This window comes from Sceloporus undulatus, chromosome 2, assembly GCF_019175285.1.
Source record: "Sceloporus undulatus isolate JIND9_A2432 ecotype Alabama chromosome 2, SceUnd_v1.1, whole genome shotgun sequence".
NCBI classification, from domain to species: domain Eukaryota; kingdom Metazoa; phylum Chordata; class Lepidosauria; order Squamata; family Phrynosomatidae; genus Sceloporus; species Sceloporus undulatus.
In genome coordinates, this window is record NC_056523.1 from 123,481,334 (window position 1) to 123,498,838 (window position 17,505).

The window sequence follows — 17,505 nt, forward strand, 5'->3', positions numbered from 1 at the left end:
AAGGTCACAATATGGCCATTTATTTAGACATTAGCATTCTCCCAGTTGTATAGGTTGAGTCTCTTTTATTTGAAATGCTTGGAACTAGAAGTGATTTGGATTTTGGATTTCTCTGGATTTTGTATATGTACATGTATTTGCATATATGTACATAATGAGATATCTTGGAGATAAGACACAAGTCTAAACTCAAAATTCATTCATGTTTCATATATATCTTATACACATATCCTCAAGGTTATTTTATACATGATTTAAAATAATTTTGTGCATGAAAAAAAGTTTGTGTACATTGAAACATCAGAAGCAATGATGTCACTGAAGTTTACCAGACAAGGGGAATTGGAAGTATAATCCGATGGCAATCTGAATGCAATCATGGGGTTTAAAGTTATTGCGTGACAACCCACTACACACAAATTCGGGCAATGGGAAGTCAGTCCAAACGCAACCATGGGGTTTCACGTTATTGCGTGATAGGCTGCCACACGCAAATTCGGGCAATGGCATGCTATTTTCGGGTAATGGGAAGCCAGTTCGAAAGCAATCCGAATTCACATAATTGCATGGAACTAGCAACTTTAAGTGAATGTGTTCTGGCCCCACTTTCTTTTCATTTGAATTTAAGAGAAATTCCTCCCCTTTGATAAACTCCACTGTTTCAGTCACCCATAGAAAAGAAGATTTTTTAAATATTCCAGATTTCGAAATTCCAGATAAGGGAGACTCAATCAGTAGTATAGTGAGTCCTCCACATTCACTGGGCTTAGGGATGCAGGACCCTCATGAAAGGGAAAGATTTAGAAGAAAGGAGTGGAGATAGGGGGAAGGAACATCAACAACCTAACATATGCAGAAGACTCCATACTAGCGGAAAATATCAGAGACTTGGAAAAAACTACTAAGTAAAAATAAAGAAGAAAATTCAAAGTCAGGCTTGTTGCTGAACAAAAAAATAATAAAAACAAACAAACAAAAATAATGACCATGGAGGATTGACATAAATTCAAATTAGATCATAAAGAAATTGAAATAGTCAAAGATTTTTCGTACTTTGGATCAAATATTGATCAGAATGGAGGGTGAATTCAAGAAATCAGAAGATTAGGAATGGGAAGAACAGCTATGAAGAAACTAGACAGGATCTTAAAGAGTAAAGATATACAACTGAGCACAAAAGTCAGAGTTGTGCAATTCAGTATACTCCCAATCACCATGCACAGATGTGAGAGCTGGACAATGAAGAAAGCAAACTGGAAGAAAATAGTCATTTGAGATGTGGTGCTGGAGTAGAATGTTGAGGATACTGTGGACAACCAAAAAGACAAACAAATGGGTCCTTGAACAGATCAAGCTTGAACTCTCCCTGGAAGCCAAGATGATGAAACTGAGGCTGTCACACTTTGGACGCATAATGAGAAGGCATAACTCATTCAAAAAGACAATAACGCTAGGGTAGGTAGAAGGCAGTAGAAAGAGAGGAAGACTGAATGTCAGATGGCCGGACTGAATTAGGAAGGCCATGGGCCTGAATCTACAAGACCTAAGCAGAGCAGTGGAGGATAGGAAGTCTTGGAGATGTCTCATCCACAGGGTTGCCATGAGTCAGGGTCAACTTGAGGGCAGTTAACAACAAACTTTAATTGGAACTAGCAACTGCATTTTGATCAAAATCACAATTCTGCAGACTGTGTTCTTGGATCCATCTTTGTCATTAGCGATCCAAGTGACCTCCATGGGCAGGAATGCCAACTATCAGTTTATGGTGATATGTTTCCTATGCTCATTCCAGGATAGGGATAGCTTAGCAGCTATGATGCACACAGTAGTAACCTCAAGACCGTACTAGTATAATGTGCTCCTTGTGCAATTGTCCTTAAAATGTTTTTGGTGTAGACGTTAATCCAGGATGCAGCAGACACATTACTCACTACATGATATTACTCACTTGGCTGTATTGTGTTTGTGTATATGTCTGAAAGCTGCCTGTCAACTTATGGCAACCCCATGATTTTTTATTGGGTTTTCTTAAACAAGGAATATTCAGAGGTCGTATTACTAGTTCCTTCCTCTGAAATATAGTCTACAGTACCTACCACATACATACCACACCTGGGATATCATACCAGTGTTAACTGCCTGCCTGTCCAGGCAGCCTATTACTAGGCTAGGCTTAAGGTGTTTGTATTAATATACAATGCCCCATTAGTCCATCCAAGGGATGCAATGGCTTAGTTGTTAAGATGCTGACTCTGTTGACTGCAAGATCAGCAGGTTGGCAGTTTGAGGCCCGAGTGCTGCATGATGGGCTGAGCTCCTGTCACTAGTCCCAGCTTTTGCCAACCTAGCAGTTCAAAGGCATGCAAATGCAAGTAGATAGATAGGTACCACTTCTCAGTGGGAAGGTAACAGCATTCAGTGAAGTCATGCTGGCCTCATGACCACCAGAACAGTCCTTGGACAAGGCTGGCTCTTTGGCTTAGAAACAGAGATGAGCACTGCCCCCCTACAGTTGGTTACGACTTGACATTCATGTCAAGGGACTACATTTACTTTTATCTTTATTAGTCCTTTGGGACTAAAGCCTGGGACAGACGGGCCCTTTGTGGTGTGGTGGCGGCGCAACTAGGGTTAGGGAACATGCGGCAACCGCACGGTCCCTAACCCTAGCATGTACTGGCACCACCCCATGTACACGGGCACCGCCATTATGACATAACGGATGCATAGCATCTGCACATTGCACAGCACCAGTTATGTCACGAGGGCACCACTGGCACACTCGCAACGTAACTATGGTGGCGGAAAAAGAACCTGGGTTTTCCGGGTTCTTTTTCCTCCGGAGTGAAGCCACATGGTTTGGTGTCTGTGGCTTCTCTCCAGAGGAAATTAGGCAGCTGCCAGCCTGGACTTACCAACAGGTATGTACTGGGCCTAATTTACCCCAAGGTATGTCTTCCCCTACACCAGGACTAAGCTAGGGGGCTGGGGGCAGTTTTCAGACACTACCCGAGTCACTAGAAACAAAATAAAAAACCATTCTTGCAATTTTGTAAAAAACAGAAAATAAAATAAATGCTTGGTAAAGAGATTGTAGCTAAAACAAAGACAAAAGGATTTTCCAAGAGTTACAGTTCTCAATCAGGAGCCAATATTTTCTTAATGGAATAGTGTTGGGGGAGGGGAATTCAGCGCTCAGAGACTCAAGCAGTCTGCATGATTCCTAGTCCAGCCCAGCCCTAGATGAATTTCCCAGGCCACTACAATGTCAAGGGAAGCACTGGTGTTCATACCATGATTGTTGTTTAGTAGAGACAGAGATGAGAGCCAGTGGGGCACAATGATTTGCATACTGACTGTGGTTCAAGACCAGGGATCAAATCCTTTTTCAGTCCTAGAAGTTCACTGGGTAACCTTGAGCAAATCATACTCTCTCAGTCATAGAGGAAAGCAATGGCAAACCTCTGAATAAATCTTGCCAAGAAATGCCTATGACAGGGTTGCCATAAGTTGGAGTTGACTTGAAGGCACATAACAACAGCAACAACAAAGAAAGAGATGAGTCTGATCTGTGGTGGCCCTCGCCCTGTGAAGTACTGATATAATCTCAGGTTCCAATCAGGCCAGAATACCCAGGCTTAGTGAACTCATTTAACCTTGGCTTTCCTCCATGCACAAACTGTCTGAACTCTCTCATATTAACATGCTTTTAATGAATGTTTAATTGTTGTATGGTGTTCACTGCTTTGAGATTTGTGCAAATGAAAAGTATGAAAGGTATAAAATATTTCTAACAATTCAACTGTGTTGAAAAACACAAGGCAAAACAAGCAGGAATTTGGAGCAACCTGTCTTTAAAATATAAATGATTCTTACTTAAGAAAAAAAGATGATGGGTCGATATGACTGAAGTTTATAAAATTAAGTGTGAAGTTATAAACTAGATAGAACTGACTGGTGCATATTTAAAATACTGAAAATAAAGCACATATTCACAGAATGAAAAATCCACTTTATTTCAATGAATTTAAGACTCTGGGACCAGATGAACTACATCCACGGGTATTAAAAGAATTGGCAAATGTAATCTCAGAGAACTCCTGGAGAACAGGAATAGTCCCCATCTCAAAATAAAAATAAAAATTAATTAAAAAATAAATAAAAATAAATAAAAGGGGGGGGGGGGAGGATCCCAACAATTATCGCCCAGTTAGTCTGACATTAATGCCAGGAAAGATTCTAGAGCAGATTATTAAACAGAGAGTCTGTGAACATTTAGAAAGCAATGCCATTATCACAAAAAGTCAACATGGGTTTCTGAGAAAGAAGTCATGCCAGACAAGTCTGATCTTCTTTTTTGATAAAATTACTAGCTTGGCAGACAAAGGGAATGCTGTAGATATAGCATATCCTGATTTCAGTAAGGCCTTTGACAAGGTTCCTCATGACATTCTTGCAAACAAGCTTCTAAAATGTGGATTAGACAAAACAACTATTACATGGATTAGTAATTGGTTGACTGGCCGAACCCAAAGAGTGCTCAACAATGGCTCCTTTTCATCCTGGAGAGAAGTGACCAGTGGAGTGCCACAGGGTTCTGTTCTGGACCCAGTGCTATTCAACTTCTTTATCAATGACTTGGATGAAGGAATAAAAGGCATGCTTATCAAATTTGCAGATGACACCAAATTAGGCAGAGTAGTTAATATCCCAGAGGACAGGATCAAAATTCAAGAATACCTGAATAGATTAGAAAGTTGGCCAAAGCTAACAAAATGAATTTCAACTCACAGAAATGCAAGGTACTGCACTTAAGGTGGAAAAATGAAATGCACAGATAGATGATGGGGAATACCTGGCTTAAGGAGACTGTGTGCAAAAAGGATTATTATTATTATTATTATTATTATTATTATTATTATTATTATTACATTTATTTATATACCACCATAGCCTTTACACAGCGCTTTACAAAAGAGAAAAACAATCCAAAATAAAAACAAAAGACTGCCAACGGCTCACAATCTAAAACAATGAACAAGAATATAAAATTAATAAAATATTACTATAAGGTTAAAACAATACTATAAAATTATAAATTAATACAAATAATATGGACAAAAATAAAAATGAAAGTTGGAACGCTTCCCTGAATAGCATAGTCTTTAATTTAGACTTAAAGTATTCTAGAGAGGTGGTGGTTCACAAATTCATGGGAAGAAGATTCCAAAAATAGGGGGCAGCGTGGGAGAAGGGGAGAAGTTATAAAGTGAAATGGAAGGATCCCAAAAGCACAGAAGAGAAATGAAGTCAGAACCAATTCCCGGCAACCCACGAAGGGGGATTCTTCCAAATCTCAACTTCACCTACCTCAAGCAAAAGGCTGCCTCAAAACGAGGGGTAAAACCCTTTCCAGTAGTAGATTCACAACACTGTGGGGTTAAAAGAGGATAAGAGCTGAGCAGGACCAAGAGGGAGCAGCTAGCCAGGGACCATCCATCCTGGCAGCACCACAAAAAAAATGCTGGCCAACTGGGAACAGGTGGGAGGGACAGCTTCCCAGGGAAGAGATGGCACAGTCTTATTTCTTCACTGTGCCCTTCTTCTCATTCAGGGCTAGGGTCCTGGTAGACCACAAGTTGAACAAGAGTCAACAGTGTGATGCAGCAGGTAAAAAGGCCAATGCAATTTTAGGCTGCATCAATAGAAGTATAGTGTCTAGATAAGGAAAGTAATAGTGCCACTCTATTCTGCTTTGTTTAGGTCTCAGCTGAAATACTGTGTCTAGTTGTGGGTACCACAGTTCAAAAAGGATGTTGACAAATTGGAGTATGTCCAGAGGAGAGCAACCAAAATGGTGATGGGTCTGGAAACCATGCCCTATGAGGAACGATTCAGGGAGCTGGAGATGTTTCACCTCGAGAAGAGATGGTTAAGGGGTGATCTGATAGCCCTGTTTAAGTATGTTAAGAGGTGTCACACTGAAGATGGAGAAAGCTTGTTTTCTGCTGCTCCAGAGACTAGAACATGGGAATAATGGATGCAAGCTAGAGGAAGTGAGAGCTGTTCGACAGTGGGACGCACTCCATTGGAATGTGGTGGAATCTCCTTCCTTGGAGGTCTTTAAACAGAGGCTGGATGGCCATCTGTTGGGGATGCTTTGATTGTGATTTCCTGTATGGTAGGGGGTTGGACTGGATGGCACTTGTTGTCTATTCCAACTCTATGATTCTATGACTTATGTTGTGGTGGAAATTCTTTGTTGAAATAAAAAAAAGCTATAGAAAGATGGAGTCACCTTTGTCAGCCAGAGAGATAGTTTTTGAATACAGTGGTACCCCGGGATACGAATGCGCCGCCTTACGAAATTTCCGGGTTACGAAAAAAATCCATTAAAAAAAACTGTTCCGGGTTACGAAGGTTATTTCAGGTTACGAAAAATTTTTTGGTGCTTTTCGGCGCTTTTTCGCACGAAATCGCGGCTTTTCCCCATTAGCGCCTATGGCATTTCGGCTTGCGAATGCTTTTCGGGTTACGAAAGCGGTGGCGGAACGAATTAATTTCGTAACCCGAGGCACCACTGTAGAGGCTTGGAGTTTAGAAAAACTAGAGCAAAGGAATAATGAGTGCATCTTGACCTAAATGGAAGCTGGCACCAGTAAAAAAGACATAACATAAACTACTGAGATAAGGATACATAGTTGACATTCAGAAGCAAGGTTAGAAGGAGACTACTGAATTCCTAAGGAGGGGGTAAGGAGTGATGATGCAGTTTTAATGTATGCATGCATTTCTGTTCTGATTGTAAGAATTCTGTATGTTTAAATTGTAATTAGCCAATCAGGTGTATTGAAGAAGCTTCTTTGTTTTGAATAATATAAAAAGAGCCATTTTGTCTTGTTCGGGGTTCTCAGCTTTTGGAACTTGAATTCCACTGAGTTCAATGTTTTCCTTTGTCGACAATTGGAAATAAACTTATGGATTTTCAATTACTAGGTCCTCTTGCCAATTCTTTTGCTCTGTCAGTCCTAGATTTTTAAGTTACCTGAAATTTCTGTTACAGTGTAACTAACTGCCACAGAATTGGACGGTAGCCACTGCTTCAATGGCATTAGAAGGGGATTAGAGAAATTCACAAAGCAGAAGTCTATCAAGGACTGCTAATCATTATAATCAAACAGAACCAACAAGTTAATACCAGGAGCTGGGTGGGTACAGTGAGGTGGACTGTAATAGCAGCGGAAGGCTATTGCCTTCATTTTCTTATTATGGACTTCCTGAAGACTGCAGCTGGTCAGAGATGTAAATAGCATGCTGGATTAGATGGATATTTGGTGTTATTCAGCATGTCTCTTTTCATGTTCCTAGGATTATACAGTACCAGACCACTAAGCATAGCCAAGATGACACACTGTTAAGCAATGCGATACAGATGCCTCTCAAGGCAGATGCGGGATAGTATGGGGCCACAGCAGTCATTTCTGTCTATAAAAGTGGGGCAAAACTCCCAGACAACCTGTCCTTCTCTCATCAAGCCAGCCTGCTGGTCTGCTGCCTCCAGGTGCACTGGAATATGTTGGCCCATCACCAGTGTTTTACATTAAGGGCCTATTCAGATTGTGAAATAATCCAGGATGAATCTGGGTTGAATCTCTGTTGTTCACTTGCATACCGAACACACCTGATTAAGGTTTGGGGTTTTTCTTGGGGGGGGGGGGGGCTCCCACCCCCCCCCCCCCCCCTTACCCCAAATAAAAAAAACCAGGTTTTTTTTTTTAGTTTTTTTAAAAAAAGATCTGTATCATTGGCAGTGTGAATAATTAATGCAAATAGGCCTGGGATAATTATTAAACTCTGCATGTCTTGAATGCATTTCAAATACACTCACATCGTTGACTCCGTGTTTATTCGAATGCTGGCACATGGGAGCAACCAAACTCCCAGAAATGCACATAGATACAGTTCCATAGTGTGAATAACAAGCCTGGAATGTATGAGTGAAGTTATTCACATCGTTCTCCTAAATAAATAAATAAATAAATAAAGGGGACCACTTTGTTCTTTTCTCAGGCAACAAAATGTATTGGCCAGCCCTGGGTATCTGAGCTGCTGATGTTTATGACGAGCTAACTGCTAAAGAAAACGTGCTGCATTATTCTATGGAAATCAGCTAATGATCTTGTCTCTTACTCCCTTGCCACAGACAAGAGTGGAGAAAGGGTATGCTGAGTATCCATTAATGTCCCTTTACAGAGTCTTTACTGTTGACATTTAATGTGAGATATAAAAAAGAGTATTTAAATTTGACCTTTTGCACATTGTATTTTTGTTATGTAAGCATTCTATGTCCACTCCTATTCTCCTGTCATCCTGTCATCTTTCAGCCACCTGGCCCTGCTTGACTTCTTCTCTTTCAAACTGGTTCCCCCTTGAGTTTATGAAATTGCAAAGAAATCTTGAATTTAAGTGCAGTTTTTACACACATGGTTTGGTAACTAATGCTATCAGTCCTGCTCTGTTCTACATTAGCCTCAGGAATTGCCTCCCATGAACATAAAAATCTCTCAACAACAACTTACAACCCCTTAGCTAATATTTAAGAAGTGGCATATGCTTTGGGGATAATATTTTTAAAGGAAAAAATTGGATGCATTTCATTTGGAACAAACATTATAAGAATACCACCAGAGATATTGCTCCCACAACTGGCCTTTGTGACATTATCCATGATCAATTTCAGTGAACAAGAACTGTTTGACTTCTGGCTCTGTTCCCTTTCCTGAGAGCTTTTTCAAAACTGGGGCTGATCTACCTAGTCTCTTGACCCTGGGCTTTTTGAAACACTGATTAGACATGCCTAATTTCAGCCATTTCTATTTACGTGACTAATCAATGCTCTGTTCAGTATAATGATCCTTCAGCCCTGGCAAGCAGCCAGTTCATCTTCACATGCCTCGCCCATTTTTTGCATCCTGCCAAACCTGCTGCTCTAAGTCTTCTATAAGTAACACAGAGACCTCTGTTTTTTCTACAAACTAGTCTATGTTTCTTTATTCTTCCCTAAGTTTCCACAGGAACAGGTGTTACTTCCTTCCAGCCAGTGTTTTTTGCCATTTTTTATTCTTCCAAGCTAGTCTGCTCTCAAGATCTCTTAAACCAATGTACAGCTCTAGGTTCCCTGCCTGCCTCTATCTTGTTTTCACATCTCAGAGACTGTGGTTGTTGTTGTTGTTGTTATTATTATTATTATTATTATTATTATTATTATTATGCTTTATTTATATAGTGCTGTAGATTTACACAGCGTCAGCATTGTACATACAAACAATAAAATGGGTAAAGTAAACCTGCCCATGGCGTAAAATCTAAGAAAATATAGCATTATTTCTTGCACTGATTATTGTATTGCACTGTATTCACACAATTTCTTTATTGTGATTACAACGGTAGCAATAATGCTATAAAAATACACTATTTCTGCATTACCTTTTAATAGCACATTAGTCCTTGCTTTGTGACAAATGTTTCTGGTCTTAGTTTTTCTGCATAATGTACATTACCCCAGCTTCCACCCCCTCCTCCCCCTGCTTTGCACATGTGTATTTATTTGTTTATTCTGAAATTTTGCAATGATGATAATAGCAAGATTGTTTGGGCAACTCATTTCAAATTGTTCTAGATTTCTATGTTGTTGTTTTAAGATTTAGAATTGGTGGTTCTGTAGATAGCAATATACTCTTTTATCCAGCGTCAATGGATCCTGTGAAAATCTTCTTCACTAAACCACAAGCTTTGTGATGAAAGCAGGAAGAATGGTTCATGACACACCTACTTGCACAACATTCATCTTGCAATCTCACTACTATAGCACTAAAGCAATTTGCACTTGCACAATCACTTGAATGTAGTGACATTGGAGATTATTGATGGGTTCCTCTCATTAATACAAAATTGTGCAATAATAACAATAGGACAACTAATTAGCAATGGATGAGTACCATGAAAAAAGGGGAGGAATCACATGTTGTAATCCCACTTCAATTCCTTCACTGTTGCCTCATGTGAAAATCTCCTTAGTGTTGCAAAAATTCCCTGGCATCTACAGAATGGTACAAGGGAAGTGCTATACAGAACCAGGCTTGTATTGGCTATGTCAATACTGCTAGATTCCATTTTTTAAAAATCAAAACTTCATTTGGGAAATCAGCAATGAGATTTCTAATGGGAGGATTCTTTGTTCTTGCTTAGAATCCAAAACTGAACCTAAACAAATATGCCACTTTCTCCTTTCACAGACTCATTTAGAAGCTGCAAAACATGAGGAATTTCATTTATTGGGGGAAATGTGGGTGAATTTTGCAGGAGAGGGATCTCAAATCTCACCAGTCCTCATCCTGGCACCTCAAGCTATCAATTGTGATTTTTATTTTTCAGGCACGACACAGAATGACACCAGATCATGATGCCGACATGTTCCAAGCAACATTCTAACACCTACTTATAGTCATAATGAAAGGGCAGTGAGAAGGGAAGCACCTCTCCATCAATTCAGCTAAAAGTTCTTTTTAAAAATTTCCAGCCCAGCACCATAAAACCTAACATGTCTCTTGCTTTACACTTCTCTCCTTTGTATGATCCCTCTTATGCCTCCTGAATTGCCCAGGGTGTCTTAGCCCTATCTTTGGGACTTTACTGTACCAGCCCCGTTCTCACAACATTCATGCTAGAAAAAATAAAATGGTAAGTATCATACTGATTTGAAACCATCTATCATCGCACCTCAGTCAACCACATGACCCCATCATGCTTTCTTCCTGAACTCTGCCTTAACCCCTTAACTCTGCCTGCCTGCCTTTCCCCATCCAGCATCTCTTTAGGGCTTTTGTTTTGTTTTGTTTTGTTTTTGCTTTTCCCTCTTTTCCCATGCAATTTCAGCACTCCATTGCCTCATGGAAGACAGAAAGAAAGAAAGAAAAAAAGAAAGAAAGAAAGGTAATCAGGATGCTTTGGAATAGTGAGGGGGATGGGGGGACCCTGTGATACCACATGACTAGCAATCGCACAACTGCCCTGGGACTGACATTTCACACCTGGGACTTGTGCTAATGCCAGGTCATTCATGGGTTTATGTGAATGAAAGGGGATGCATCTGGGACAGAGCAAGAATAGAGGTGTCATGGTACAATAGGTATCACCAAAGCCACTTCCTTCCCAGTGTTCTCACAGTTTAAAAGCCACATGCAATAATGTCCTTGATCTCAGAATGATGCTGGGATTACAAATAATAATATTGAGGAACTGATGATGATACAGCTATTGTCACAAAATTTTACACAGACAAAGCTGAAGTTATTGAGCATATGTAGTCACTTCTGTGGGTCTGCCTCACTTATGTTGAGCCCTTCTTTGTTGCCCTTTATTGTTCACTCAGTGCATGGCCCTCTTGCACTTGCTGCACATTACCCACCTATGTTTTACAACTTCCTAATTTGTAAGACGAGTGGCTTACCTTTACCACAAGCTGGGAATTAAACAGGGTTCCTGAAAATGAACAGTAGCTCTTAGAATCTAAATCAGGTGATCCTTGCAAATGCCTTCCCTTGAGCCTGATTGATGGGAATACAGTGGAGCTAGTTGTCTTCTTACTCCATTGTACCTTGTGGAACTCATAGAAGTTTCCAGTCGACTAGAATCTGCCATCTTGCTTTGGAACATGGACTCTAAGAATTGTGTGTCAATCAAAATGCATCCCACCTCTTTGATGGCCTGTTGTTTTCAGTTTCAAGTAATCAGCTGTTTTTATTATGCCTGTGGGCTTACGGTTTTGTGCCTACCTATATAATATACAGTTGGCCATCTATAACAATGTGCCTATCTATATGATATAAAGTTGGCAATCTATATCCTATATCCATGGATTCCTTATCCACCATTTTACTTTGCCATTGCATTTAATGGGACTTGAGCATCCACAAATTTTGGTATCCACAGGGGGTCCTGGAACCAAACCCCAGCAGATACCAAGAGCCCACTGAATGGATGATAAACTGGTATTCTGGTATTATATGTGAAACTCTTTTTTAAAAAACAAGAAATTGGCTTCTAGCCTTAAATTAGGAAGTTGTAAAACATATGTGGGTAATGTGCAGCAAGTGCAAGAGGGCCAGCTGGCATCACATCTCCCCCCCCCCCCCCCGAATTTTGCACAAATGTGATGGGGAGGAAAGCACATAGGATTGACTCTCTTTCTCCATGGATGTTCAGCTGTAACAAGCTTTACCTTAACAACACATGCACTGACTGAACAATAAAGGGCAACAAAGAAGGGCTCGACATAAGTGAGGCAGAGCCACAGAAGCGACTACATATGCACAATAACTTCAGCTTTGTCTGTGTAAAACTTTGTGACAATAGCTGTATCACCACCAGTTCCTCAATATTATTATTTGTAATCCCAGCATCATATAGGACTTTAATTAGCTAATCACCCAAAACATCACAGGTGCATTTACTTCCTCTTCCCCCAATGTGATATTGGCCAACCTATTCTAGCAATGTCCCTCTACACTCAACACTGGATAAACAGGACTATCCCTATGTAAGAGAATAAATGGACACAAATCTGACATTAGAGATGGCATTACCCAAAAACCAGCTGCAGGACACAACAACCTTCCTGAGAAATAGTACAGGATTTAAAGGCTGCAGTCCTTGAACAAGGAAATTACAATAGGAAGTTTACAAAGAGAAATAGCTGAATTGAATTATATTCACAAATTCCAATTCATTAGCAGAAGTATGGACATAAACAATGGCTTCATGGCACACTACATATATTAATACAATAGTCCTTGCTACTGCACATATAACAAAAGGAATCTTCTCAAAGAGAGTTTTGAACCCACGGAAACTGACTTTTAGTTAGTAGATTTATTGCTTTTATACATCAACCTTAACTAAGGACTGTAAAGATCTCAAAGTCCTGTGTCATCTTGCCCATTCCTATGAAAAGGTATCGCAAGAGACATTATTTGTATCTTTCTGGATCCTATTACATTGTACTCCACTCCTACAACTGTATGAATATACTATATAACCGGAGGCTTTAATATCACTCTGTACTGCATTTAAAGAAGTGGGTTTATATCCACAAAAGCTCATGATAAAATAAAAACCAGTTAGTCTTAAATGTGCTGTCTCATTCCTTTTCTTCTCTCCCTCCTTTCTTGCTTTTTATACTGCAGAGGACCCACGGTCTGCGATATCTCTACACTAATGCATAGAGCATGGGAAATAAGCATGATGAACTTGAACTCCTAGAATAACAAAGCAAATATGATATATGATATAATAGGACTCATCCTGGTAGGATGAATCTCATGATTGGAATGTAGAAATAGAGGAGTATAACCTTTTCAAGAGAAATAGGCTAAACAGGAAAGGAGGAGGAATAGCCTTATATGTCAGGGACATTTACACCAGTGAAGAGATCCAGGACATCAATCCTGGAAGCCAGGTGGAGAGCATCTGGATAAAAATTAAAGGGGAGGGAAATGACAGGGATGTTATGGTGGGAGTCTACTACAGACCCTCAAGTCAGATGGAGGAATTGGATGATGTCTTCCTAGAACAAATGATCACACATTCAGAAAAGAGAGATGTAGTAGTGATGGGCGACTTCAACTATCCTGATATTTGCTGGAAGTCAAACTCAGCCAAATTCTCAAGGTCTAGCAAATTCCTCACTTGCCTGGAAGACTATTTCATTGTCCAAAAGGTGGAAGAGGCAACAAGAGGATCAGCTATTTTGGATCTGATCCTAACCAACAGGGATGGCATGGTTAATGGAGTGCAAGTGGTGGGATCCTTAGGTGGGAGTGATCATGCACCTGGAATATTGTGTCCAGTTCTGGGCACCACAATTTAAAAAGGATGTTGAGAAACTGGAGCATGTCCTAAAGAGGGCAACCAAAATGGTGAAGGGTCTGGAAACCATGTCCTATGAGGAATGACTTAGGGAAATGGAAACACATCAACAGTAGTTAATAATTTAAAAACCTCCTGATTGCTGGAATCACAGCTATAAAGAGAGAGACTGTTTTTGGTAAACCTTTCTTAAAACATAAAAAGAGCAATTGTGATTCATTTCCCCCACTTTTTTTACATTCCAATCTTTCTATGAATTTTTCTGGTGCATATTCCTCCCTCCCACAAATAATATAAATCCACTCTTCAACGAACTGCGATATCATCATGGGAAACCATGTCCTATGAGGAGAGACTTAGGGAGCTTGTGATGTTTAGCCTGGGGAAGAGAAGGTTAAGAGGTGATATGATAGCCCTGTTTAAATACTTGAGGGGATGTCATATTGAGGAGGGAGCTAGATTGTTTTCTGCTGCTCCAGAGACTAGGACCTGGAACAATGGATGCAAGCTACAGGAAAAGAGATTCCACCTCAACATTAGGAGGAACTTCCAGACAGTAAGGGCTGTTCGACAATGGAACAAACTCCTTTGGAGTGCAGTGGAATTTCCTTCCTTAGAGGTTTTTAAACAAAGGCTGGATGGCCATCTGTCAGGGATGCTTTGACTGAGAGTTCCTGCATGGCAGGGGGTTGGACTGGATGGCCCTTATGGTCTCTTCCAACTCTATGATTCTATGATTCATAGCTACATCTTTGAAAACTAGTACTAGCTGTGTACACCTGCACGGCAGGAGGTTGATCTAGATGCAGCCCCTTCCAACTCTAAGATTCTATGAGTCTATGATTTTGCTTGGGTCAAAGACTAATTAAATCCATGTGTCTCCAGGTAGAGCTAGGGAAAGAACCCTGCCTGAAACAGTGGAGAGTCACTGCTGCCTGTCAAAGCTGACAATACTGGACAATAGATGGAGGAACAGTCTGATTCAGTATAAGGGAGCTTTTAATGTTTCTGTCTCTCATATGAATAGATACAGTCATTCAGCTTTAGAGTAGTCCTTGTATTTTTTCACACAAAACTTTTGGGTTTTTTGAACTGCTGTCAAAAGTGACTGCTTTTCCTGGCATCAGTATGGTTTCCAGACAGAAAGCTTAACAATCATTTTTATTGATTCTACTGATTGTATTTCTTTGAGATAGTTGGTAGAAATAATCCCACCTCAACCTAACCTTGGGCAAATGGGGTTCTGAGGCATATCATGCTAGCATACCCCAAAAATGCAGTGTAATCACACTCACATAATAGAGGAGGTCAGTCCACCCTTCCATGGTGATACATTGGAAGACAGTCAGCACGGCAAACAGGATGTTATCAAACTGTGTGATCCCGTAGTTGGGTCCTTTCCAGTATTCTGCACACTTGGTCCCATTAGGGCAGAGGCGTGATGGTAATTCCGTTCCACATGGAGCTTCTTGTGTGATTTCATCTGGGGAAGGAGGAAAAAGAGGGGAGGAGCTCCTAGTACATCTGTGGCAGGTGGATAAGCAAGAGCAGAGAAGTGACTTTGGGAGGCAGAAACACCCCACATCATTCACCTAGTAATAGCAATGTTTGCTTTTCAAGAAGTCACTTCCTCCACAGTCATTGCTTGAGGTACTCAAGCATCCACCAAAATGCATCCCCACTCCAATCCCACTTCCATGCTGTGGCCTTTGCAGGGTGCAAACAGAGATATATAAAAATAGGAACCAGCCTCTGCAAGGACAGCTCAAGGACCTTCCACCTCTGTTTTTTAACTAATGCAGGTTACATGTGAACTCGAAGGCTTTCATGGCTGGCATCCATAGTTTTTTGTGGGTTTTTTCGGGTTATGTGGCCATGTTCTAGAAGAGTTTCTTCCTGATGTTTCGCCAGCATCTGTGGCTGGCATCTTCAGAGAAGTAAGATGCCAGCCACAGATGCTGGCAAAATGTCAGGAAGAAACTCTTCTAGAACATGGCCACATAGCCCGAAAAACCCACAAAAAACTAATACAGGTTACCTCCTCCAGATCAAGTGCTTATTTCCTTATCAATATTGCCCTCCTCATTCCCCAGAGAGGCGAGAAACATAAGGTGCTTTATACTAGATGATGTGACCTATCTACCCAGCCCAGTATTGTCTTCTCAGACTGGTAGTAAGTCTTCAAACTCTCAGGGAGAGATATTTTCTAATATTCATTACCTGAGATCCTTTTAAAAACTCACATCTATTTAGCGCAATTGTGATATAAAAATATTGTACAACATAAAAACAAACATGTATATGTAGCCAGAGTAAACTTGTGCACAGATCAACCATGTTGAAGTAGATGTTTTAAATTGTTCAACATGGATGTTCTGATAGCAGGGTGATGCACGCTCAGATATATCCCTAATAAAAACCAGCCTGATAGAGACATTATCAGGGGATCAGTGAAAAAGTCTCCTGAAGGAAAACCCACACCCACATTTTCTTACATCTGTCCATCTCATCACTGTCCCTCCAATTGATGAGGTCAGGTAGGGAATCTCTGTGCCAGGAACAGAGAAACTATATAACACAGTCCAAATCTGATTCTCATGGCCCACAAGCCTCAAACTATCATGAAATCTTTTTGTCCTGCCCATTATTGGGAAGCTGTCTGTAAGAAAAGAAAACACTCCAGTGTCCTGGAATAAAATATTTGTTGTTGTTAGCTGCCTTTGAGTCGGTTCCGACTCATGATGACCCCATGGATGAGACATCTCCAAGAATCCCTATCCTCCACTGCCCTGTCCAGTTCCTGCAAGCCCTTGCCCATAATCCCCCTGATTGAGTCTGTCCATCTGGTTTGTGGTCTTCCTTTCTTTTCTTCCACGCTCTAAGTGATCCATGCCTTCTCATTATGTGGCCAGAGTACAATAGTCTTAACATGATCATCTTTGCTTCCAAGGAGAGACCTGGTGTGATCTGTTCAAGAACCCATTTGTTTGTCTTCTTGGCTGTCCATGGTATTCTAAGTATTCTTCTCCAGCACCACATGCTGGAGATTTTCTTTCTTTCTTTCTGTATGCTTCCTTCACTATTCAGCTCTCACACCTGTACATGGTAATTGGGAATACAATGGCCTGGACGATTCTGACTTTAATGCTCAGTTGTATGTCTTTGCTCTTCAGAAACTTTTCCAGTTCTTGCATAGCTGCCCATTCATAGTATTCTTCTTATTTCTTGACTGCAGTCTCCATTCTGGTCAATGTTTGATCCTAGATATGGGAATTCTTTAACTACAGTATTTCAATTTCCTCATTATCTAGATTGAATTTGTGTATTTCTTCTGTGGTCATTCTTTTTGTTTTTTTTCTTTTCAGCATCAGACCTGCCTTTGCACTTTAGTTAAACTAAAGCACCAAATTGTGCTTCACCTGTATGACCCACAAGGTGATCATCCCATGAAGAGCTGAGTGAAATTTTTCTTTTTAAGGGATAATATTTACAGAAATGGTACCTGAGCAAGCCCATCTCAGTTTGAAAGGAAACCTAAGTAAAATGCACACTGGTGGGTCTTCTCCTATGGTAGTAGGC

At 40.5% G+C, this 17,505-nt stretch overlaps 1 protein-coding gene across 13 annotated transcripts in view; it reads right to left on the reverse strand.

Moving 5' to 3' along the window:
• CACNA1A (calcium voltage-gated channel subunit alpha1 A) overlaps positions 1 to 17,505 on the reverse strand; it is a 461,089-nt gene that overhangs the window by 240,566 nt on the left and 203,018 nt on the right. For all 13 annotated transcript variants that reach the window (XM_042448340.1, XM_042448338.1, XM_042448344.1 and 10 more), the window contains exon 8: positions 15,222 to 15,409. In XM_042448340.1, the coding sequence (XP_042304274.1) occupies positions 15,222 to 15,409 (188 nt within the window). The remainder of the gene's footprint in view (positions 1 to 15,221; positions 15,410 to 17,505) is intronic.